General features: G+C 34.6%; 1 protein-coding gene across 1 annotated transcript in view; it reads right to left on the bottom strand.

The window, feature by feature from the left end:
* Positions 1-23,774, bottom strand: part of ADAMTS20 (ADAM metallopeptidase with thrombospondin type 1 motif 20) — an 83,970-nt gene that overhangs the window by 24,401 nt on the left and 35,795 nt on the right. Inside the window, exons 12-28 of the mRNA XM_058804900.1 lie at positions 22,352-22,497; positions 20,778-20,959; positions 20,545-20,681; positions 19,308-19,425; positions 15,650-15,745; positions 14,271-14,437; positions 14,031-14,160; positions 12,840-12,966; positions 11,937-12,147; positions 11,285-11,449; positions 10,437-10,601; positions 8,593-8,715; positions 7,631-7,738; positions 6,439-6,603; positions 5,925-6,212; positions 5,420-5,581; positions 3,809-3,985 (exon numbers count right to left, since the gene is read on the bottom strand). Of these exons, the coding sequence (XP_058660883.1) occupies positions 3,809-3,985; positions 5,420-5,581; positions 5,925-6,212; positions 6,439-6,603; positions 7,631-7,738; positions 8,593-8,715; positions 10,437-10,601; positions 11,285-11,449; positions 11,937-12,147; positions 12,840-12,966; positions 14,031-14,160; positions 14,271-14,437; positions 15,650-15,745; positions 19,308-19,425; positions 20,545-20,681; positions 20,778-20,959; positions 22,352-22,497 (2,667 nt within the window). The remainder of the gene's footprint in view (positions 1-3,808; positions 3,986-5,419; positions 5,582-5,924; positions 6,213-6,438; positions 6,604-7,630; positions 7,739-8,592; positions 8,716-10,436; positions 10,602-11,284; positions 11,450-11,936; positions 12,148-12,839; positions 12,967-14,030; positions 14,161-14,270; positions 14,438-15,649; positions 15,746-19,307; positions 19,426-20,544; positions 20,682-20,777; positions 20,960-22,351; positions 22,498-23,774) is intronic.

The following is a 23,774-nucleotide window of genomic DNA, read 5'->3' as shown; positions in this document are numbered from 1 at the left end:
AGATTTTCCTCTCAATGAACATTACACAAATATTTTGTTTTTGAATTTTGGAAACATGTATTTTCTCTCATTTTTATCAGAATGACCTGAAATAAAATTCACTACCCCAAGACTGTTTTATGACATTATTTGGGCAGTGACATGTGCTATCAGTTACCTCTGATAAGGCCTCCCTCCCATTTCCAAAGTTTCAAAAAATGAATAGCAGATGCTAACATCAAGATTTCAGGCAGTGGGATATTAATTTAATGTGCTGTATTGGCAATGAGGTATTTTGAAGTTCAACATTAGGCAGCAGCAGAAGTAGAGGTAAAAAACTGAAGGTGGTTTTGAAAACCAAGTTCACTGATTCTGAATTCCCTTTTAATATAAAAGATTATTTTTAAAGATATAAATACTTTTTACACATTAGAAAAAGTGAATGAAGGCACTTATACACAGCAAGAATTTTTGCATGAAAATGAAAACAAATAAATATTTTACATATGAAACTTTGGCCTGCTTCTGCTCCTGGAGAAATCAATGGGATGCCTGGCAGTGACAACGCTGGAAGGGAACTGGGACTATTTCTAAAAAATACATTCATATACCTAAAAATTAATAGCAGATTTCTTCCACTACTGCAAAGACAGAATTACATCTAAATTATTCTGGAGCAAGTAAGTAGAAAACCAAAGCACTAGAAAGACAGCTGGTTTAAAGAATATTACATCATGTGTCTGAAGGGCAGTAAGAAATGACAGTAACACCTTTCTGAGACTTCAGGGTAACTTTGAAAATAATCCATTATTTTCATGCCTATATTCTCTGAAATCACAAGTAATACTTATGAATTACATACAAATCCTAAGAGGAAAAGAAAAAAAACCTTTTTTGCAATAAACATTTCAGACAAAAAAAGTTATCTTTTGTAAGAAGCTATCTATTCTTTCTAAAGAAACAAGAAAGGATGAGAACCAATTATATTTGAAGTTGAGACACATCTGGTTAAAATTTTCATGATAAAATTAGGTAACTACCAACACTCATATAAGAACTGATTGCCCAAATGAAATACAAAGCTTCCAAGGTCATCAACTGCTACCACCAACTGCCTAAGCAGAAACCTTGCTGTTTGATACCTGGATCATCAAGAGTTTTTGCAGGCACTGAAAAAGTACAGAGGACCAAAAATAAGATCAAAATCGCAGTTGTCTAAAAATGTGAGCAAACTTTCCTCACTATGGAAAGCCTGAAAGTATTGTTTTCCCATATATAAACAGCTTATTTTATTCCTCCAGTGAAATTTTGGCCCAAGCTTCCTAAAATCTTTAGAAAATATATAAAAATTAAAGGAATAAACCTTTAAAATTTGAGATTTACTTTCCTCACATGCATTTGGACAACTGCAGGAATCAGGAATAGAGGAGCACACAGCCTTTAAGCTTTGTGAGGGTCAGCTCCAGTAGCCACTGACAGATACTATAAAGTGTAACAGCCAACAGCTGCTAAACTGCAGAAAGCATCAACCAAAATTCTGGCTTCAAATCATAAACTGAACCTTCTTTGCAAGGGCCTTTTGTGCATTTACAATACATGTTTTATGTTAATTATGTTGCGTAAAATTAATCAATAACTATAATAATAAAACAAATGTATTTAGAAAGGATACTGCTAAAAGTCCTCTGTTCTTAAATATATAGTAATAGCTAGTGGACAAGTTAGAATCACAGAATCATGGAGGTTGGAAAAGACTTCCAAGATCATCTAGTCTTGTGTAACAGTTTCTGCTTAGGTTTTAACACTGGAATCCCACTAGTAGACACAAAAGCTTGATGCATTGCTCACCTGGCACAGAAATATTACTCAATATTTCTATGAAAAATATAAATAGTTACTTTTCTGGTTCTTGCAATCTTACAGAGATGGGGGTAAATGCAGATGTGACAGGGTTGAGGACTTCAGCAGCCAGAGAGCATCTAGTCATTAACAGGTCCCTATATTAAAGCATATTTTATGCCAGAAATGTGTAAGATAGGCAGGGCCATGATCTTTTGCCAAACAAAAAAATCACTAGTCAACCATGGCTAAAAAAAGATGTTTTTACTAGGCTACAACAGTATTCCTGTGACTAAAGTTTTACCGCTCCTTCCTTATAGTCATTCTTAATGAATAAATTCTGCTCTGCTTAAACAGCAACAAAAACCAGCTAAATCTCTGTGTTGGCAGCATTTAAACTAGTTAAATTATTTAAATGACAGCATATTTAATATGTGAGCCTGCTTTTATTTCCTGAATCTGCTATGTTTGTTTCTGCACCATGAGATGAAATTAAATCTTTTATGGCTTAACCATAGAGCTTGCAATTATATATAAAAGAGGCCTCTCTGTCTGATAAATAGAATCCATTCTAAACTTAGTTTTTGAAGGATTAAATTGGCTTTTTGTGTCACTTGAGAAATAAACCAACATGAAAATCTTTATAAAACTGAACCATACACAACACTTACAATTCAAGATCTTACAGGTAATCTATTAATGTAGGGCAAACTGAATTACTCAGAGAAGAAACAGGTTGTGAATAATTCTTGATCTAAAAGGAAAACAAAAATTGAGTTCAAAATCAGTTGTATGCTGAACCCTGCTTGTCTTCTTGGCACCTGATGAATATTAATTAGCAAGTCACCGCTAATTATTTGGAAAATGGCTAGATAAGATACTCTGGTGTTTGCTAAACACAAACCCTAAACTCTGCTTTGTGTAGTGGAAGAAAGAGATAACTGTGGTAAACAATAAAATCAAACTTACATTTTACAGTCTCTTTGCAATAAATTATAGCCTATATAGCATTAGCAATTGTTACAGTTGAAATCAGACTTTTTTTAAAATGCTGCCATATTAATTCAAAGAGAAAAATTACATAATTTTATTAATAAAAAAATTCAAATAAGTGTTGTCCCAGACCACCATGTCAATGACAGGTTTTTTGCTGATTTTGATGGAACCAGAACTGGATCCAACCTCCTTTGATTGCCTTTATTCCCCTTAGAATTTAGCACAATAATCAATATTGTTGTCAAATTCACAGCTTCAAAATTGTAATGTGCTCTATACTGCAGAGCTTGCAATGATTACTTCAGTATGTTAATAATCTGCTAGTGGCAATTTTAAAGATTAATGGTGATTACAGTAGGCATTTTTACACATTAATAGACAGTGACATGTAGACAATAACATATTATAGTTACATACATAATTATACATAGATAACTTTAATTAGTCCCTGTTTTAAAACCACTAATATAAACTTTTATATACAAATGTACAAGTAATATGGAGCAAAATGTTTGATGATAGAATATAATATACATGGATGTGAGTTATTTTATACTTAAATATACTATAGGAAAAAGTTATGCACTAAAAAGTTTAGGGTGTTTTTGCAAATATAAATACATAGATAGTACTACAGCATAATTTACAGCATAAATTTATAAATTTAAACACATATCAAATTGTAACCCTTCCAAATGGAGCACCTATTAGGTACTGTTATGAGTTATGATAATTTCTGGTAATTTTCAAAATACTCCCTATGATGTTTTACAGACCATGATATTGTTCCCACTGAAGGAAATGGCTGTTTCTTATTCAATTCTATGACTGTAGGAACAATTTCTTTATAAAACTACATTGACTGTATTCCACCTGCATTATTATTTCATTGTCATCAACTTTAAAAAATGACATAAAATCTTTTAAAAGACATGGGGAAATACAGCAACAGAAAGAACAAGAAAGCAAAAAATATTATTGAATGCTATCGTACCGATTTCCACGGTCCCCGATGCCAAGAAACATCACCAGGGCAAGAATGCACGTTACATTGTGCCATGTTAGGTGGCTTGTCTAGAATTTCACAGTTTTGATCACCCAACATTTGGCCAGAGGGAAGCTGACAAATCACCAGTCTTGTCTTTATTCCATCTCCACAAGTCTGAGTACACTGAAACACAGAATTTTATATGCAATAATTGTTATTAACAGAGTCATCACATACCATCAAACCAAAATATATAACAATCATCAGTACATCATATTATTTACTATGTCTATTTCCATATTCCCTGGACACTCTATTCAAGAATAAGGACTTAAAGTCTAATCTCATGTAATTCCCTCACCAAAACCTTTACCAAATGACACTTTTATGGTTCATCAAGTGATTTTCTGCAGGAAGTCTCAGTAACACATACTCCATTAAGGAGAAGTAATTATGAGAATATATGTGCATGTATCTCTTTCTTTAATACAAGGAAAACAGCGACATTTTTTCTTAAAAGTAGTTTTCCCTGCCAAACAGTGCCAGAAAACTCAGATACTGGGCACACTTTTACACAGTCCAGTTTATACAGACTAAATGTGAAATACTTGTGGGATTTCTGTTTGCCTGCAATTCTTCATTACCAGTTCTCATTCCCAATGAGATCTGAAAATCAAGCTAAAATAGTTCAAACCTTTTTATGGTATTCTCAATTATTCTAAATTAGGAAAAAACTGTATAATCTGCATGAACTGTATCCCAAGTCTATGGCTGTGGACAGAAAAAATATGATATTTAGACTGACCTTGAGAACTGAATGGCTAATTCTGGCTAAAACAAGGAGAAAAGAGGTAAAACAAAAAAGTCACTCAACCAATTTTTCTTCTTTTTTCTATTCCAGTAACTGATATGCAAAAGTAAGAAAAGTGGGCAAGAATCACAAGAGATTAAATTAGAATAAATGCAAAAATAATCAGCTTTAACTCTTTCTGTAGCATTTGAGCAGGAGTGTGTGGTCAAGATATAACATCACACAGCATGGAGACTAACATGTCCAATAATACCAAATGTGTCATCAAAGTGTTTTAACCCAGGCACAACTTTTAGATGCATGATCCTATCTTGATACTCCTAATTTGTAACTACAACCCAGTAAACACTACTACTTGCAGTTACTATTGTTAGTACCTATGAAATTACATGGAATAAAGTTTCTCTACAGCTTCTTATGCTCATTTTTTTTTCTTAGACTAGCAATTGCACTGTGGTTTTTCTGCATACAATCCAGTTTTTTGTAACAGAATATAATTTTCTGCATCTCAAGATACATGTTGTACAACAACTATAAGATTTGTTGATGTTGTATATCTTTAGCCTCACACAATACTTACTTCTTCTGGATGTATATTTACATAACTCATATTTCCACTACAGTTCTGGATTTGATCAAAGAATAAAGTTTACATAAACAAGTCGAAACTCATTGTTTTTAAATTTTAAACTCTATTAAATAAGTAAAAACAAGGAGTTCAGTTCCACTCACAATCACATAATTATGCTTCTACTTCTAAGCTTATGTAATAAACAATGTTTCCCTTGTAAGTGAAATGCTCTTACTTCTCCCCAGTTCCCAAAGTTCCATTGCGGGCAGGGTCCAGAATCACAGTGTCTCAACTCTGAAGGTTTTGTTGCCTCATCACAGTTACTGGCACTTCTTCCTTCCTCATCTTGACATACTACAACTCGGCGGTGAAATCCACCTGCACAAGTACTAGAGCACTACCAAAACAGGTAAAAATACATTTTGCCATTGCATGATCAAAGAAATGTAAAATATATTGGTTAAAACAGCAGCTTGGTTTTAAGCCTTAACTCTCAAAACTGAACTTTTCAAATAAAAAGAACTACTTTGTAGAAGTATTTTAAATTTGAAATCACAGAAAAATTACACTTAGAATTTAATATATTCTGAATAATAACAAGAACAAGAATAACAATACTTTTTAAAATGAATGTGCTTTTATTTTGACCAAATCTGTACTGTAATAACATTTCTTGAAATATTAACACATTAAATGTCAATGTGACAGAAAAAATTAATATATCTAAAAAAATTTCTTACTGCTCCCCAGGGTCCAGTTCTCCATTGATATCCTCCCACGGAAGGACGGTTCCACTGGTTTAAATTGTCTTGTGGAGGGTGTATTGGGAGGTAACCTGTTTCTGGAAAATGGCTTGGATGGTCATGTAGTTTTGGAACATGATGATAAACTGGGCATGGTGGCATGTTACATTCTTGTTCCTTAGGAGGTCGGCCTTCAGGATCACAGTAATTCTCACTGATTTGCTGATGATAATTGACACAGATGACTTGTCTTGTTGCTATTCCACTGTCACACGTAACTGTGCACTGACCAAAAGATTAACACACTGTTTGTCACAGAACATTGATGATTAATAAATATAAATTCATTTATATTTACTTTTGACAAGAACAAACATATACTTTGTGTTTTCAAGGGATGCCCTTTCAATCATGCTTGCAAAAAAAGGAAAAATGAACTCTCAATTTCTAAACAGAGACTTGGCCAATAATCTAAATACACACATTAAAAATTGTTACAATTAATACCTACAGGGGACCAATTTCCAACTTTCCACTCTCCACATGGGCTAAAGCAGCTTGAAATTTCAGCGGGTCGTGGTAAATGAGCACACAAAGACTCATCTGCTATCTCTCCATGAGCATCTCTGCAACTCACATAGCGAGCACGATCGCCCTTCCCACAGGATGCAGAGCACTGTCAGGGAACAATTCAAGGGCATCACATTTTAGGAGATTAAAACAAGATCATGCAAGCATCTAAAATATTAGTATCTGTTGGCCTGAAACTGAATTGCATGGCCTTAATTCTCATGAAGCATTTCAGTGTGTATAAACAGATAGCATTTAAACTATAACATAGAATAATTATGCAGTTGCAAGAAGCAACAGAAACATCAGTAACTTCCAGAACACTTTAGTTGTTATACAGGGATGCAATATTTACAGGAACGGTTAAAATAAAAACAGATATTAACAATCCATTTGCCATTATGGTTTGTATTAGCAGATTCCATTGAGCCCCTTCTGATGCCTTTATAGCTGAGAAGTTCACTTAATGAAGAACGGCTGAGTAGCCTCAGTTTATGCACCCTTTACTGCTATTTAGTTAAAATAGCTGTGCAAAAATATAACTGCATCATATGCTTTGTTAAATATCTCAAGGGATTAACAGACACATCCACATTTCACAGAAAATTTTAAATTTTCTCATCGCTATCAAGTAAAACTAATTTTTAACATTATCAAAATAAAAACCTTGCATTGAAGAAAATTCATGTAGGAACTGTTTTTCTAATGTTTATTTTACAAAAAAATGTCAAATTAGATCTTTAATGACTCCAGCTGTTTAGTATTACTATCACATAAAAGATTTAAATAATATTTTAACATCAAAGATGTTCCAAATACTTAGAAACTGATCAATTACATTTAAAAAATCACTTCCTAGTGCGCTGCCAATGATACAAAAACTATTTCACTCAGAACCCCAGCTCCTAGGATTCCACTTTTTTTCCTGTTATTTTTCCTGGTTGAATTTGAAGCACAGAGTTTGCTGGAAGTGTCTATCCCCTCCTTAAGAAACAGTTTATTTTCTTAAGAACTCCTTTTTGATCTATCCCAAGCAGATTTCAGTCTGAAAAATATCTTAATGAAAGCTCTGTGGAAAAATGGGTGAATGAGTGGAGGGCTGCCCTGCAAGGTGTGACTGCTATATTACATACTGGGGTCCATGATCCATATCTCCACTGGGTCACCTTCCCCACATGAACTAGAGGAAGTGAAGTAGTCCATAATTTTGTATTTTCTGGACAAGAGGGCAATTCACATTCCTGTGGGGGTGAGGAAAAAAAACACTTTTGAAATACACACTTTGGAAGAGCCAAATGTAAAGTAAATGGTTAGCTTTTAATTAACATGCAAATACCTTCTTTTACAATTTCCCTGGAATTATTCAAAGACCTTTCATTGAATTGCTTTGTTTCATTTTAAATGGAGTGTCAAAGAAAATTTATTTTCTCTTAAAAATGCATTAGCAATAACTAATAATATTGGCATTTTGAGAAAGAACGGTTTTGGCAAAGTTGTTGGAGAGAAAGAGCATAGACATTACAGTTTCCTGCTTCAGAGCCACAGGCAGCACAGAAGGATCAAGCAAAGACAGTGGCTGTCCTATCCTGTCCTTTATATCTTCAGCTACTGAGAATATAAATTTGCCCAGTTTCAGTCAGTAGCTAACAGGTACCACAATTAAAAATGCCAAGGACAATCAAATCCAGTGTTTGCACATCTAAGCAGAAATAAACTACACCAATTAACAGGCTTTTATGTTTAGAAGCTTATTAAAGAAGCCAGGTGGGTACTATTGATTAAGCAGGATGGCAAGCAGTGTCCTTAGGATATTCTACACGTTGGAGCTACTGCAAAATAATCACAGGCCTTTGGATTCCTTGAAGCCATATACTCTACCAACATCACATATCAACTTTCAAACATCTCTTAAAATTACTCTTCTTTTACTTAATTCTCTAGGCAAAATTTGACTTTTGTGAATAAAAGCATAGAGTTTCAGTACTTTGTTCTCATTTTAGAAGTGATGCCCTCCGAGTTCCCACACAGAGTCAGTAGAAAATAATTGCATTCAGACACTTTTGATAGAGAAGTAGAGAGGTGTTTTTTAACTTACTTGGCTGTCACTAGGACGAGTGGCAGCATTGCACTCCCTGTCGTCGCTCAGGATTACGCGGTACGTCCCAGTAACACATTTGACTGCGCGCACCTGGTACCCGCGTCCGCATGTTACCGCACACTGTTGAAGGCAGGAGTTTCATACACTTGAAATAGAGCTATTTATAACCAAATTTCATTTTTAATTACATTTTCTATTTTGCAACTCTTTCTAGAATAAATAGGAATGACTACTGAGATGGTGCTAACTTCCTTTGTGGCAGACCATCAGGTACTTAAGCAGTGTTTGTAGCACACCAGTGAACAGTGCTTGTGCAGGACAAAGGCTTCCTCTCTTTCCTCTTTTCTACCCCCTGCAGTGAGTAGGCTGGAGGTTGGGCAGGAGACTGGGAAGGAACACTTCCAGAACAGCTGACCTGACCTCTTTAAAGGGACAATTCATACTCCATTATGTCATGCTCAGTAATAAAAACTGGTGAAGAGAAAGTAGAGGAGGGGAAAGAGAGGAATAAGGAGTAGCTTCAAATGAATCACTAACTGCAGCTGTTAAATGTTTTTCCCTTCACTACAGAGTTTGACCACAGTGCACTCAAAGCTGTCACCTAAAACATTAGATGGCTGAAAATATTATGATGCAAACCCCATCCCTATAAATGTTGTGGTTCAAGCACAAGTACCTGTAAAAACCTGGTTGAGAAGGGCTGTTACCAGGTGGTACAGTGGAAAAACTGCAATGAAAAATTCTACTCCAGTGACATAGATTGGTAAATTACTTATCCAAGCTATTTCAGAAAACTACTTTTATTCATAAGGATTCTATCATGGGACTGAATTATTCCTTTATTTAACTTCTGCATTTAGCTTGTAGGAATGGAAATTCACAGTCCTGTGATCACAAGATTACTCTACATTAGGTTAGATAACAGTATGCTTATCTCTAAGGTAAAAAAGTAAAAGAAATGTCTAAATTAAAAATATACCTAATTTCCAAAGGTATATTTATTCTGTATTTTAATAACAGGTTGTATATAATAAGATAAAGATCAGCTGCTATTTGGTTATGATTTCCCACTAATATCCAAGAAACACCGTTTCTTGGATAAGTATTCTACTGCTGGTTTGAATAACCTGATCTTAATAAATGCCACATGAAGTTGAGTACCTCATATTTTTAATTAATTCTCATCTATTTACTGACAAAAGTTTCCTTCACAAATTAATTCACTTTTTCCTAGTGTTTGAAATCCACTTTGGTTTACATTTGATGAGTGTCACCCAGGAACATGTTTTTCAACAGCACTTTCACATAAAGAGATAGCAGATCTTATATAAGATAAAAACAAAATGTAACAATAAAATACTAAGTCCTTTTCCCTGCTATTATTAGCATATACATTTCAATGATTGATTGAAGTGTATTGTGGATTGAAGACTGATCCGTACCAATTGAAGTGTATTGTAGATTGAAGACTGATCTATATTAATTAAAGCTACCATTTGAATATGCCCACTTACCTATAAATACTTGGACTTTTATCTGTCTCGTTCATCTGAACAGTTTGCTACCCTAATTTTCATTATTCTGATGATGTATTACACTGATGTGTAAAACATCTTTGATATTAAGGTTCAAGGCCAATTACTATTTCAGGCATTTAACTTCTATATGGGTGTTCTTAAATTACAAGTTAGATAGCCAATAGGACCCTGCAAACAAATATGTGAATCAATTCAACTAAAACAAATGCGTAAGATTCAAGTAGAATGTTTAAAAGGTATTGTTTTGTGATTGCTTATGGCCTGAACTATAAAACAAGAAGCCAGAAATCCTTATGTACTCACTGATCCCCAAGGCCCTACTTGCCAAGATGCACATTCATGAAGGTCACATGGTGTTACTGACTCTGGTCTGTCATTTGGGTTACAGAAATCATCTCTCAGTTGTTCATCATTAAGTTGGCACCAGACTTGACGATGCTTCATTCCTTTGCCACATGTCACAGGGCACTGTAAAATTATTATAAACACCAGTTTGCAGAGACATGAATCTGCATTAGGGCTTCAATTTCTTTTAATAACTTGTTCATAAATAAACCACATAAATAACAAAAATATTCCATGAATGTCAGTAGTTCAAAAAACCCTATTTTTAATGAACTTTTCATTTCCTACTAAGTTCAATTCAAATGCTAATACAAAGAAATTACTATTAAGATTCTGAAGCTGCAAATTATGAAAACTGTGTGCAGATCATTTATTTCCAATACAGTAACAGTGCATATATCACAGTGTTCACTGGAAAAATTTTTAAACTGTCCACAATTATTTTATATCCATCTAATCTATAATAAAATTATTACAATTCTATTAAACAGTTGGCTGTATAGTTGTCATTGCTTCATAAAAAAGGAAGGTATGCAAATTACTGCAAATATATTTACTTTACATATCTTCACCACCTCATTTTAATGTAACAAAATTAAGGAGAAAATAAATTCTAGGAGTGTTTTACAGAAGTTCTCATGCCAGTCGTAGATGTGTGATGTGTTTCAGACAAATTATAGGACTTAAGAACTTTCACAAACATGTGGCCCAAAATATAAAACAAAACCCCTAAGCATGTAATGCAGCTTATTTTAATACTGATGACCAGGACCAAACGTACTTTAAGTTTTACAAAGTTTCATTACCTCACTCCAGTCAGTAACAGACCAGCTTGGACATAAGAATTCATTGCAGCTCTGTGTTACAACCCTTGGAAGTTCCTGGCATTCTCTGTCAGGAAGATGACGTCCCAAGTTGTTCATACAAAAAGCTTCTCTGGTTCTGACACCTCTTGCACAGCTCCTGGAACACTGCATAGTTATGAAATAGGAAACAAGACAATAAACCAGGCCAAAATACATTACCAATCTTAAAGGCAAAAAGATGATAAGGATTGCACTTGACAAAAGTGTCCTCCATTTAATCCACAGAATGCTAATATGTTCGTTTGAGATAAATTCAGCACTTTATATAATAGCTCCAAGATAAAGCTCTAACAAAGAACAAAATCAATATAGTACAGAATTAAATTATTAAGCAAATAAAATATACACCTTTAATTACCAGACCTTTGCTGCTAACATCCAAAACCAGGCTGCAAACAAGCTGCCCATTCTTATAAAAACATAAGGAAGTTGCTGAAATATAAAGGCTGGTATCAGATGATTCTACATATCTGTACTTGTCAAACATTGTTTCCTCTTAGTTACTAAAGTAAAAACATATAGAGAATTAAAAATTTTGTGTGAATGCTAACCAGAACTGTAATGGTACAATTACAAAGTTTTAAATCTGTACCTCTGACCATTCTGTATAGTGCCAACTTCTTAACGTACAGTCACCATGGCAAGGCTCTCTGGCTGGTGGTTTCTGCTGATCAGCACAGTACTTATCCTCCACTGGAGCACTGAGTCCTCTTGCAATAGAGTACTTCATGCAGTGGATCTCAACAGACCGATGTCCTGGGCCACACTTCGATGTACAGTCACTTTTGCCAACACTGTGCCACCTAAAATGACAAACTGTTACAGAAAGCTCAAAGAATGTACCAAGAATCATAATGTAAATATAGATATGCATTTTAGGGAACAAATAAAACTGTAAACCCTATCTCATGACTGGATTTTGAAAGCAATATAAAAGAATTTGACTCATAGGCTGAAAAGAAATTTTTTAAATTTAAAGGATTTCTTATCTTAATCTCCTAGGTGACCTTGAAAAATGTAAGGTATAATTCTAACTCTTCATCGTCTGAATATTTCAGTGTGGGCTATCTTGGACTGCAAAAGCACCAGTCTGTTTCAAATTATTTCCAGTTGTGGATACAATTCTGGTGGAAAATGTATTTAATGCAGCAATACAAGTTTTTGTGCCAGAATATATAGAACAGATTCACAATTCTAACAAGAGATCTTGTAATTTACCAATGAAAATTAGAAAAGACCCTACTTCTATGTGGACTTGATAAAAGGTGTAAATACCATGTATGTGAATTTACAAAAGGTGTAAATATCATGTGTAAAGCCACTATACCAACAGATTTAAGGAAAGCAAGGAGGAATGGGAAGAATGAGGAAGGTAGAGAGGGATGAAAGGACAGAGGATAAAGCAATCTGAATTACCTTATTTCAATGCCAATCAATAAAACCACATAAGACCACAATAACTCCATCAGTTAGGAACCTAGGAACCTTTTTTTACCTTAATTCACAGTCTGTATTACACTGCTCGAAGACACTTGGTACAGTGGGTATAAGTTCACATCTTTGATCAGACACTACCACACCATCACTTCTACGTATACATGTCATTCTTCTTCTTCGAATACCTTCAAAAAGCATCAGAAGAAGTAAGTAAAGGGCTAAAATAAGAAAGACTGCCTTATGGGTTCCATTCATCAGCTAGGAACTGATATGCCCCATTAACACAAATTGCTGTACACTGCAGATACTGCATAAACACACTCCTTTGTGCAGCTCACTACATTCCAGGTGGAGAATAACCTTTTCCAATTACCTTCTCCACCTTCCAGCTGTCCTAGAGTGGTCTCACAGGATATCAACTTCCAGAGAACTACAAAAGTGCAACAGTGCATTTACTCATCAGCCTAAGTATTCCAAGCACATCATGTATGTTCTGCTAATTAACATATTTCCTTAACCACCATGTTAACTTAGACATTGCGATCCTTTCCCTTAAAAAAGCAGAAAAATTGATCACCTAAAAGATCTGGAGTTCTGGGAGAAATATCTCAGTCGACAGTTGTTCTGCTTCTCTAGAAAATGAGCATGTATACAACCAGAAGAAACTCATCATTACATATTTTCAGGCTTTTTTAGCACCCGCTAAGAAGAGTATTTGTCAAAAATCTGTGTACATACACTTTTATATATACACATTTCATAAATGCTGTGGCTTTATTTTTATACTGGAATGGCCCAGAGTGTAACAGCTTAAAATAGTCAAATATATCTTTAAACAGCATCGTCCCATTTAGCAGATAATCAAAAAAAGACAAATAAATGAGTATGAAAGACACCAGACAAATCAGTCATCACCTGGAAGTGGTATAATGGAAGCCTAATGAATATTAATAGACATACAATACCACTTTATAAGAATATATTAGATTTGATCCAACTGCTTTTTAATAAACTGCTCCTATGTCTCCAAATGTAGGTTTGAATATAGAATTGTACTGCATAAGTAGTAAAAATAGCCAAAAAAAATCAGAAGCTGTTCTGTCCTTAAAGGCTCTGTGAATTTGAAGGATACTGAGGGTAACAAGTCTCTCCCTTACAAGTTATGGTGAAAAGTCAGAGAACTTAAGATGAGTCCCTTCCCAAATCCCATCAGGTCTTTGGTTCTGGTGAAAAAAATACTTCACAGTACCTTGGCACATCCTGCTGCAATCTTGCCAGGGTCCATAAGGATCCCATGTAAAAAGATCACTTCCGTCTTCTATCGGGACATTGAATGAATAACGCACATCAGGGTTGTATAAATTCCCTACACACAAAACCTTGATTGAGATAAAATAATAGCTGTTTTTCAGTGAATTTGAACAATAAAATTATTAACATAATGATCATGTAGGAAATTTTCAAACTTCTGAGAAAAGTAAACATGCACCTGTAAGGTTAGTTCTTCTTCAACTTTATCAGTGCTGTTAATTCGTTCTATGGTATTGTTCGAACCACTGTACTCGAAAATGGCTCCTTGTACATTGATTTCTCTTTTTGACATGCTTACAACAAAATTTCCATTCAAGATAAAATTTCCGTGGGCATCTGATAAAGCTGCAAGTAAAATAAAATATTGGAAATCTATTTAGTTAAAAGGTTCTATCAATAAAACCTCACCGACACGTAGCTTTATTGTAGTCAATGTAAAAAGTTATATCAAAGGGTTCAAATTAATGAACTCAACCCTAATAATCACTACCTTTCACCTGAGCAGTGGTCATGGATTTTCTAAGTCATGCATTTTCTCTGCATTATAGCAATTAAATAATATTTTTTCTGCTGAATTGCTGACTGCAGTCCTAACTTTTAAATTTGACTAGGTTCTGCCACTGCAGAAGGAAACAGTAGTTATTGGTATTTCTGCCCTATTCTACAGCCCACATCCTTGTATTTGCTATAGCTACTTCTAGTGAAGTGGGTTTTAAAAGTAAATTTGAAAATAAAAATAAATTATTAAGCATTTGTGATAGTAATTTAACACAATGACCTATCTGCAAAAATAAAGATTAATGACAAATTAAACATTTTTTAAATAAGGTAAAATTTGTAGTACATGGTGCTATTCAGGCATTACTACATTTGAAATGGAAACTAATGTCAGGCAGGAAAAGGTTGTCTCTGGGCAGCGGGTGACAAGGGAAACATTTTGAGAATTCTGAAGTTTGTTGGCTAGGATTACAATGGAAGAAGAGACAGCAGGCAAATATGCTTCAATATTTTTTCAGGCACTTCAGATACAATGTAACTACTGTGAAATAGAACAACCACGATTTTTGGTAGGAGGTACTTATGAGTTCTTTGTTTCCTACACACACTTGCAAATCTATCAGCACGTGACAACCTTTATACTCTTTACGTCCCAAACATAATAGAAAAAGAGAAATTGAGACAACTGGTAAGTTTGCTGATGGTCAGACTGTTTTGTTCATAAACAAAGTAAATGCTTCCAAGATTTAAAACAACAAATACCTGCTTTATTCCTGAGCTCACTTGTGGCATTCCAATTAACATCGTGACAACAAAGTAAAGAATTGACAAAACGATGAAAGGTGCTATAATTCTTATTCTCTGATGAATGAACGCACTCATCTAAGAACTAGAAACCTTAACATCTTACTGATTTAGAGACCCAGACAAATGAATTTACAAAACAGTTAGATATTTTCTCCAATGTCTTTATCAGATTTCTCATAATATACATCCAGAGCAGATCTCTGTCAAAAGCACAAACCCCATTCATCCATGTTGTACACAGGAGGCTTTTACCAAGGTAGTTGTCATCCTCTGGTTTCCCTGAGTAGCTGTGCTGTTGAATATCAATGTTTGTTGCTCCTTTGGGAATATTTACTACAACATTGTAACCTGCAAATAAATTATATACAAAAATAGTCAAGTATTAGTACATATGAAAATAAATTTTCATTCACAAAACCCTACAGTGCACCAGAGACAACCAATGCCTCTGAATGCCTTCACATGTTACATTCTGTGTTCAGATATGTGAATTCAATTCTTCACCACTAACATAAGCTCAATCTATTCAGAAAAATTCCTACAGAGCAGAACTACTCTAGAAGGCAGTCAAGTATATCAAGAGAGACTTGGGAAACACTGTGACTGCTCACAATTTAAACTTCTACAGAAATCTGGGTAAGTCACTTAACAGGAAATATCTCCATTCCCTCTTTACGAGATTTTCTCTCCAAGAGAATTCCAGCATGCTAAAGAATGAATCCTAAATACTAGGATAATATTGCAGTGTTGCAGGTCATATGCATAGGTAGATACAGCTGTTAAACTAGCCATGCTTGATTCATCTTCTTCTGCTTAAAATATTGAGTGCACTCCCTTCAAAATACAAATGCTTCACAAATGAGTCACCATTTCTTGCAGTATCTCCAAGTAATATTATGGCAGCCTTGCCACCAGGTAGAAAAATAATGTGCATCAAGATCTACTTTTTAAAAATCGTGCTGCACATAAATCTAGGTTAAAAAACATGTTTCTCACAGATGCTAACCATGAATTCGAAATACTTACAGCTGAGAAAAACTGAGTACAGCAAACACTGGAAACAACTAACAAATATAAACATGTAATCTGAGGTATTAATAAAAATTTTGATAATTTTTCCACTTATTTCACTGTGTTTAACAATATTACTGTGGCTTTAGTTGATGCACCTCTGTGGGTAAAAATTTAAATGGCAATATCCTTTTCATTTTGTACTGGTTTTGACTGGGATACAGTTAGTTTTCTTCATAATAGCTGATAGAGGCTGTGTTTTGGATTTGTGCTGGAAAATGTTGATAATTCAGGGATGTTCTGGTTATTGCTGAGCAGAGCTTACAGAGTCAGGGCCTTTTCTGCCTCTCACCCCACTCCATCAGCGAGGAGGCTGGGGGTGCACAAGGAGTTGTGAGGGCATACAGATGGACCCCAGCTGACCACAGGGATATCCCAGACCATATGGCATCATGCTGGGCATATAAAACTGAGGGAAGAAGGAAGGGGGGAATGTTCAGAGTGACGGCATTTGTCTTCCCAATTCACTGTTTTGCATGACAGAGCCGTGCTTTCCTGGCTGGACACCTGCCTGCCCATGGGAAATGGTGAACCAATTCTTGGTTTGCTTTGTGTGCATGGCTTTTGCTTTACTTATTAAATTGTCCTTATCTGAACCATCTGAATTTTCTCACTTATATTCTTCTAGTTCTTTCTCCCATCCCATTGGGATGTTGTGAGTAAGTGACTGGCTGTGTGGTTCCAGCTGGGGTTAGGCCATGACAAATTTAATAATTCATTAACTTACTAGTGCTTTTAATCTATTAAAACTATGCCATGCATTTAAATGAAGATTTAATCTAATTACAGGTCCATCACATTTACCAGCTGGGGGCAGCACTGCAATTGCAAACTGACAAGATGCATGCTCGGGATAAATACAGGGTTTGGCCAATCTTTCAACATACTGGGAAGAAACCCAAAATACAGTTTAAAAAGCCCCTCATCTCAAACACTGAAGACTTTGTCGTTGACATAATAGAATGAAAGAAGAAAAAATACAGGAGGAAACTATAAACAAAACTGCATAGCATGTTGTCAAGGATACACAAAGAGAATAAATCACACACTAGGATGCTGAGAATGACCATTGTCCAGGAAAGCCTCAGATACTCTAATTTGATGAAATAATAATAGCCAACATAGTAATAATGTGTACATAATTAGATTACCATCTCCTAAAATGGAAGCCAAGTAAATTCGTGTTTTGCTGTAATGGATTTTTGATTATTTCTTTACTACTGTTTACACAGTTACTGACAACATTATAACTGCATGACTATAAGCACACACCACGGGCTGCTATTAGCAATTGCAAGTTCTGCCTTAGTAAAATGGCTCATTTCAGTTTGAAAGGGAAACAAATGAAGTTAAAAGAAAAATATCAAGTGCATATCAACATATTTAGCTGGTGACCCTAATTCAGAATTTTTTTTGAAAATTGTATTTCCTTAGACAATACCTTCAGTCATTTGCCTAGGGATGTCTTAGACCTCCCATGGACATGAGAGTTTTAGTGATCAGCTAAATACAATTTATTGTTTGCATGGCTCTATTCCTACTCGAGCACACCCCGTGATAATCCCAAATGTTCAGCATACTGTTCATTGGTAAACCTCAGTATTATCTCTTATATGCTACAATAAGAATATGAACATAATTTAAAACATTTCACTCACTAGAAAACCAAATAATAACTCAAGGCTTTCCTCATCCCAAAACATGGGGACTTTTTTCCCCTTCAACTTCAATTGGAAGCAAATAAGTCAGTGACAATGGGAAGTCATTAAATCAGAGTGATAGTCTTGACCTTATTTGCATAACGGCAGTTTCACATTATGGTCACTTGATTTGTAACAAGTGCATGAGTGACAAAATTCATGTGCTATCTATAAGCATCTCCTTAGGACAGACACAAGAAAAAGTACATGTCATTGTATGGGACAGGTAGTTGTATAAATTTTCTGATAATTTTCAGTGCATCTGTGCCTTCTGCCAGGGGAAAAGAAAATCCAGCAGGATACTTGGCATACTTTCCTCAATCCCTTTGTTCCATGAAGATCCTATTTGGCAGCTCTCCAGGTATCATTTTCACTTCACCTGTGGTCTCTTTCAACTAGTGAGGTGTATGAAGGAGCCTCTAGGCCGATATTAACCTGGAGACCTCTGTCCTTATGTTCTAAGCTCTAACTACTTAACTGCACTGCTACACACACAGTAGTCTCTCCACAATTCACAGAAAAGACTACATATAGAAGAACTATCAGTAGCTCTTGTAGAGAAACTAAATCAAATTAATAAGAAATACCAGGGTTACTCAGAACTTTCTCAATCACTACTTGTCAATGAGGAGGAAAAAACATAAATATTGTTACCCCTGTTCTCTGGAAGGAGGAGGGTCACATTTCATAGGCTGTATTTTTCACTCTAGGAGAAAAGGAACCTCATCAGCTGCTCACAACAAAAACTTCTTTCTATCTCTTTGCACAACCAAAATGAGACACTGGGATATGTTCCTGCAAAGTTTCAGACCAGAGAATGCAAAGTACAAAGCAGGAAACATTCATCCTTTCAAAGTACTTTTACTCTCATAATTTCTTTTATTTTTGGCTTTGACTTTTGAGGAGATTGATTTTTTTTTTCACTAGAATGAGTTAGTATGTCATAGTGCTTGCCTCTGTATCCTTGAGATGGAATGTGACTGAAAATGAAACATATTTTTGTTGATAGAGGCCCTAAAGAACATACACTGAAATCCTTAAATGTAAAGAGTAATTTCTGCTTCCTTAAATGTAAAGAATAATTTCTAAGCCATAGTGAAGTGTGCATTAAGATTATAAAAAGGCAAAACAAACCTTACCATAATGAGCACTGTTGAAAGTACCTGCAAGTGTCTTACATGAAGAATTATCACCACCACAGATTCCACATTTGTCTCTCTTTGCCTTTGAATTCAAAACATGATCACAGCCTGCTTGCTACAAATAATGATAAAAAAAAGGCCCAGTGTCACTCAGCCCAATGGAAAACAATGAAAACTAGTAATATAAGCTTCCCACTACCCCAAAATATTGTTGTTCACTGTATATATATCTAGTCTTCCTTGGGAATCCATTACAAGCCATCAATGGTTTTGGATTCTGCAATGTAAGGATAAAATAGAATCGTGCAATCCCAACAGATTCCGTATGTCAAGATCTGCGTAAGAATACATAACAGTACATAAAAATTTTGTATTAAAAAATCAACATAATTTATAAATTCTAATTTATATTTACATTAAAAGTCTTGGAAGTCTAAAAGCAGTATGTATATATACATGGTCATCAATTCATTTAAACTCTGTCATTACAGAAAAGAAGCAAAGGAATACACACAGACTGTGCTGGTTAAAGTAACATAAGCACAATATTTGTTTATGTATCTTTACTTAAACTTCCAGGGTTTTTTTGAACTATGATAAACAGGACAATTCTCTGGCATTTCCTCTTTATTCAACCATATAAAAATAAGCTATATTTCCTCCTCATTCTGAATTTGCTCAGTTTCACTGCAATCAGCAAAAGCTCAACAAGGCTCTACAAAAAAGTCTTGAATTGTTAAAATATAGCACCTTGCTTCTCCTAACAAAATCTTGTGGCAATGCCATAGCTGCTATTAAGCAGAGTGCTGAATTGATTTAAGGGTCAGTTCCTCCTGATTTGATAGTAAAATAATAATTACGTAAACCATTTACCCTTGGATTTTCTATTTCTATTTACTTCTTTGGTAGCAGAAATGCAATGCTAATTTCACAGCATGCTTCTTTCCTCCCTTTATACTAATTTTGGATCAGTTTCTCACTGCTCACTTGAACAATATTTACTCTTCCACATGTGAGGCTTAATGAGGCAAGACTGTGGGTCTTCAGATTCAACTATAAGTTTTTAACTTAATTGCTTCCATTTCCAGATCTTTAATTTGATAGGTAATAAAATTAATTTACGTAAACTCAGAACACCATATTTTCAGTAATGTTGATTTGTATTAATATTGAATATGTACTTTACCACCTGTTAAAATTGATTTTAATAATTGATAAGTTTAGATTTAAATACCCTGCATAAGCCTTGAACACAAAGGTCATTGGTTTCTGCTCCACAGGGAGTACCATCAGCAACTCTGTCCTTCAGCTGATAGTAGGAAGTTGTTCCAGAAACTCGGCAAAAAAGTTTACAGCGATCTTTCATAGCAACTGGAAAGAAAATCCAAGAGGTTTCTTGTCTGTTTTAAAAGTTTAAATAAAATAACATTTTTATTGTGGTAATTGAAAATATGTGGGATTACTTACTACCACTGTACTTTGGAAGCCAGCGAACAGCAGAGGTAAGACCATTGATATTGAAGTGCTTGCCATCAAATTCAGAGCACTGTTGCTCCCGAAAATCTTTTTTGCCTTTTGGACATGAATCAGTATTACATGACCGAAATTTCATCCTGCGACCAACACAGTACCTTCCTTCATTTCTTGGCCTAAGATAAAAGTAAATGTAAAACACGCTCATTTTCTAAAATTGCTGTTTTACACAAAAAGCGGACTCAGTCACTGATCTAAGGAGGAAAATCTCACAAAGCATCCTGTCAGCTGCGCAACTGATTTACACATGCTCAGCTTCTACTGTGCATTCAGTTATACCCAAAATAAACCCAAACCTTGTGAAATACTGTTGCTGAGATAGTAATCTCACTGCGGATGTTCATTAATACATTATTACTTTTATTTCTCTTACAGCTATAACTATTTACCCTGAGTAAAAGCATTAATAATTTTAATGCTTTTATCAATTTAGCTGAGATTACAGTCATATTTCTACACAAGCGGCACCTCCCTCAGTAATTTGAAATTATTACTTTACAGAGTGACAAAGAAAGAGGACAATTAGGAGCTAACACAGTCTTTTCTGTACTCTTAATATTGGTTTCACTTTGGGGATCAAAAGAATAAAAAAGGGAAATTGTGGAAAATGCCCCATTTACCATAAAGTCTAGAATACATTTTAACAGTTATAAACTAAGACACAAAATAATTCAGAATTCGTATGTTCTTTGGGAAGAAAAAAAGAATAAATCAACTGCAAATTGATACAATCAATTACAAGAGACTGAAAGAGGCATTATCTAATGGCAATCTAGTCTACTGCCTCTTACTCATCAGAGAAAATAAAATAACCTGAGCCATTTGATTGAATTTCATTTATCCTACTGATAACATCAAGCTGACATAACTTCCTAGAAAAACACTGAAACTACTCAGGCACCAGCTGTAGTTCTCCTTCTGGCCAAGTTAAGGGTAAAGTTCTCCTTGACTTTTATTACAGAGAACAAAATCCACATGGAATTATTCAGCCAATGTAATTTGCTAATTATAAAGGGAAGTTTTAAATGCCTGTGTTATAACCACTGCACCTTGTGGGTTGTTACTGGTGGTGATGTTGTGGAAAAGCCTTAAATCAAATCAAATCAAGTGTTTCACTGAAGAGATTAGTAGGGAATACATGTATTTATTTTTGCAGTTCTTACTGCAAAAAAAGCATCTTATGTCTAAAGAAACCTCAACAGTTAGAGTAAACCTAGAAAAAAAGACCCTGCCAAACTAATGTTTTAGAAACATCTTCACGAATGAATAATATTGCAGAAAGACATAAGTAATCTAAAGGTCCTCTGCATAATAAAGTCTGTAAACTTATCTATTTCCAAACATGGCTGAAACAAGCATTTTTTGTTGGAGACTCAAACTGATTTGCACAGCCCACAATACCTCTATTTTATTTTGCACCAATCCATGATTTTCTAATACCTTCATTATGTAAACGTAAAACACATTAGAACATAATAAAAAATGTGAAACACAATAAAAAAGCATACTCTGGTCGATTACACAGCCTGGTGGTGCTCTTGATTCCACCTCCACAAGTTCTTGAACACGAGCTATAAGGTCCCCATGGTCCCCATTCTCCATCTACAGGGCGCAGCTCCATTTCTTTGCTCACACAAATTCCATGGCGGCAGTGCTGCAGTGTCGACAAACAAAATAAAATTTGCAATTCAGGTAAAAGGTTACAGCCTATTTCAGGCAGAAAAAGAATAAAATTTAAGCAACCACTACTCATATCTGGATCTGGATATTTTCTAAGATGTTCCATTTCCTTTAAGATAACTTCCTCAGTAGTCTTGTTTTTAAAAATGCTATCCAGAGTACTTTGACAGCTAGGAAATCTACTGGATATTGAATACTTATCTGTCTTGTCACTTTATTCAAATATCTCTATAAGATCTTGAATTCCTGCTACATTTTAATGCATAAAGTTCAAAAATACAACTGTCTCTTATATACCAGATTTTTTTAGTTTAATTTTGAATTCATACTGATACAAAAAGTGAAAAGTTAAAAGAAACCACCAAGAAAATCAGCGTGTTTTGAACATCTCAAAAGCTAACTATCTAGTGGGATTGTTTGGAAAAAGCAGACAAGCATTTAAGACTTTGATAATGTAAATCAAGATGATGCTATAGTTTCATACCTGAACATAGAATTTCATACCTATAACAGAAGGTGTAAAATATTTTAATTTATTAACATTTTACGCATTTTTAAATTTACTACTAATTTAACAAAGCTATTAACATTAAAATGGAATTAATAGTTAAATTTTTAAAAAATAGTAAAGAAATAATAATTCTTAGAGCATGATACTACATTACAATGCCTATTATGTTACTTTACATCTCATTCTCAGTGAAGAATTACCTATTTCCACAAAAAAAATACATAAAGGAGGAATTTTCATTTTGTCTGCTGGGATTTACATTATTAAGAAGACAAAGACTGCAAGACTATTTTGTGGTCATGCCAGTTATGAGACTTTACCACACTGTAACTGTACACTTTTACTGTTTATAGAAAGTAATTATCCTTTTTTCCCCAGAAGCATCAACCTCTTGCTTCTAAGAATTTACTATCCCTGTTCCTGACTGCCTATGTTTCCACTTCAGTGATTATTCAGAAAGTACAGGACTAAAAAGTCTAAATCAGAATCTTATGATGGGTGCATGTGTGACTTTTTCCAAGGAACCAACAGGAACTACCAGGACTAATCCTATTGATGACTTACAGCAGTTTGAATTCTAATTCACTTGTATCCTTTAGAAAATCCCAAGTAGTATATTTGATCACAACACAGTGGAACATTTTATATACTAAAATAGAATATTTACGAGATACTATAATTTCAGCATTACATATCCTGCTGACTTCTATGTGGGAAACGTGTCAACTTTGTCCTTGACT

This window comes from Ammospiza caudacuta, chromosome 5, assembly GCF_027887145.1.
Source record: "Ammospiza caudacuta isolate bAmmCau1 chromosome 5, bAmmCau1.pri, whole genome shotgun sequence".
Lineage (NCBI taxonomy): Eukaryota > Metazoa > Chordata > Aves > Passeriformes > Passerellidae > Ammospiza > Ammospiza caudacuta.
The sequence above is the reverse complement of the archived record's forward strand: the minus strand, read 5'-3'. Positions and strand labels throughout refer to the sequence as shown.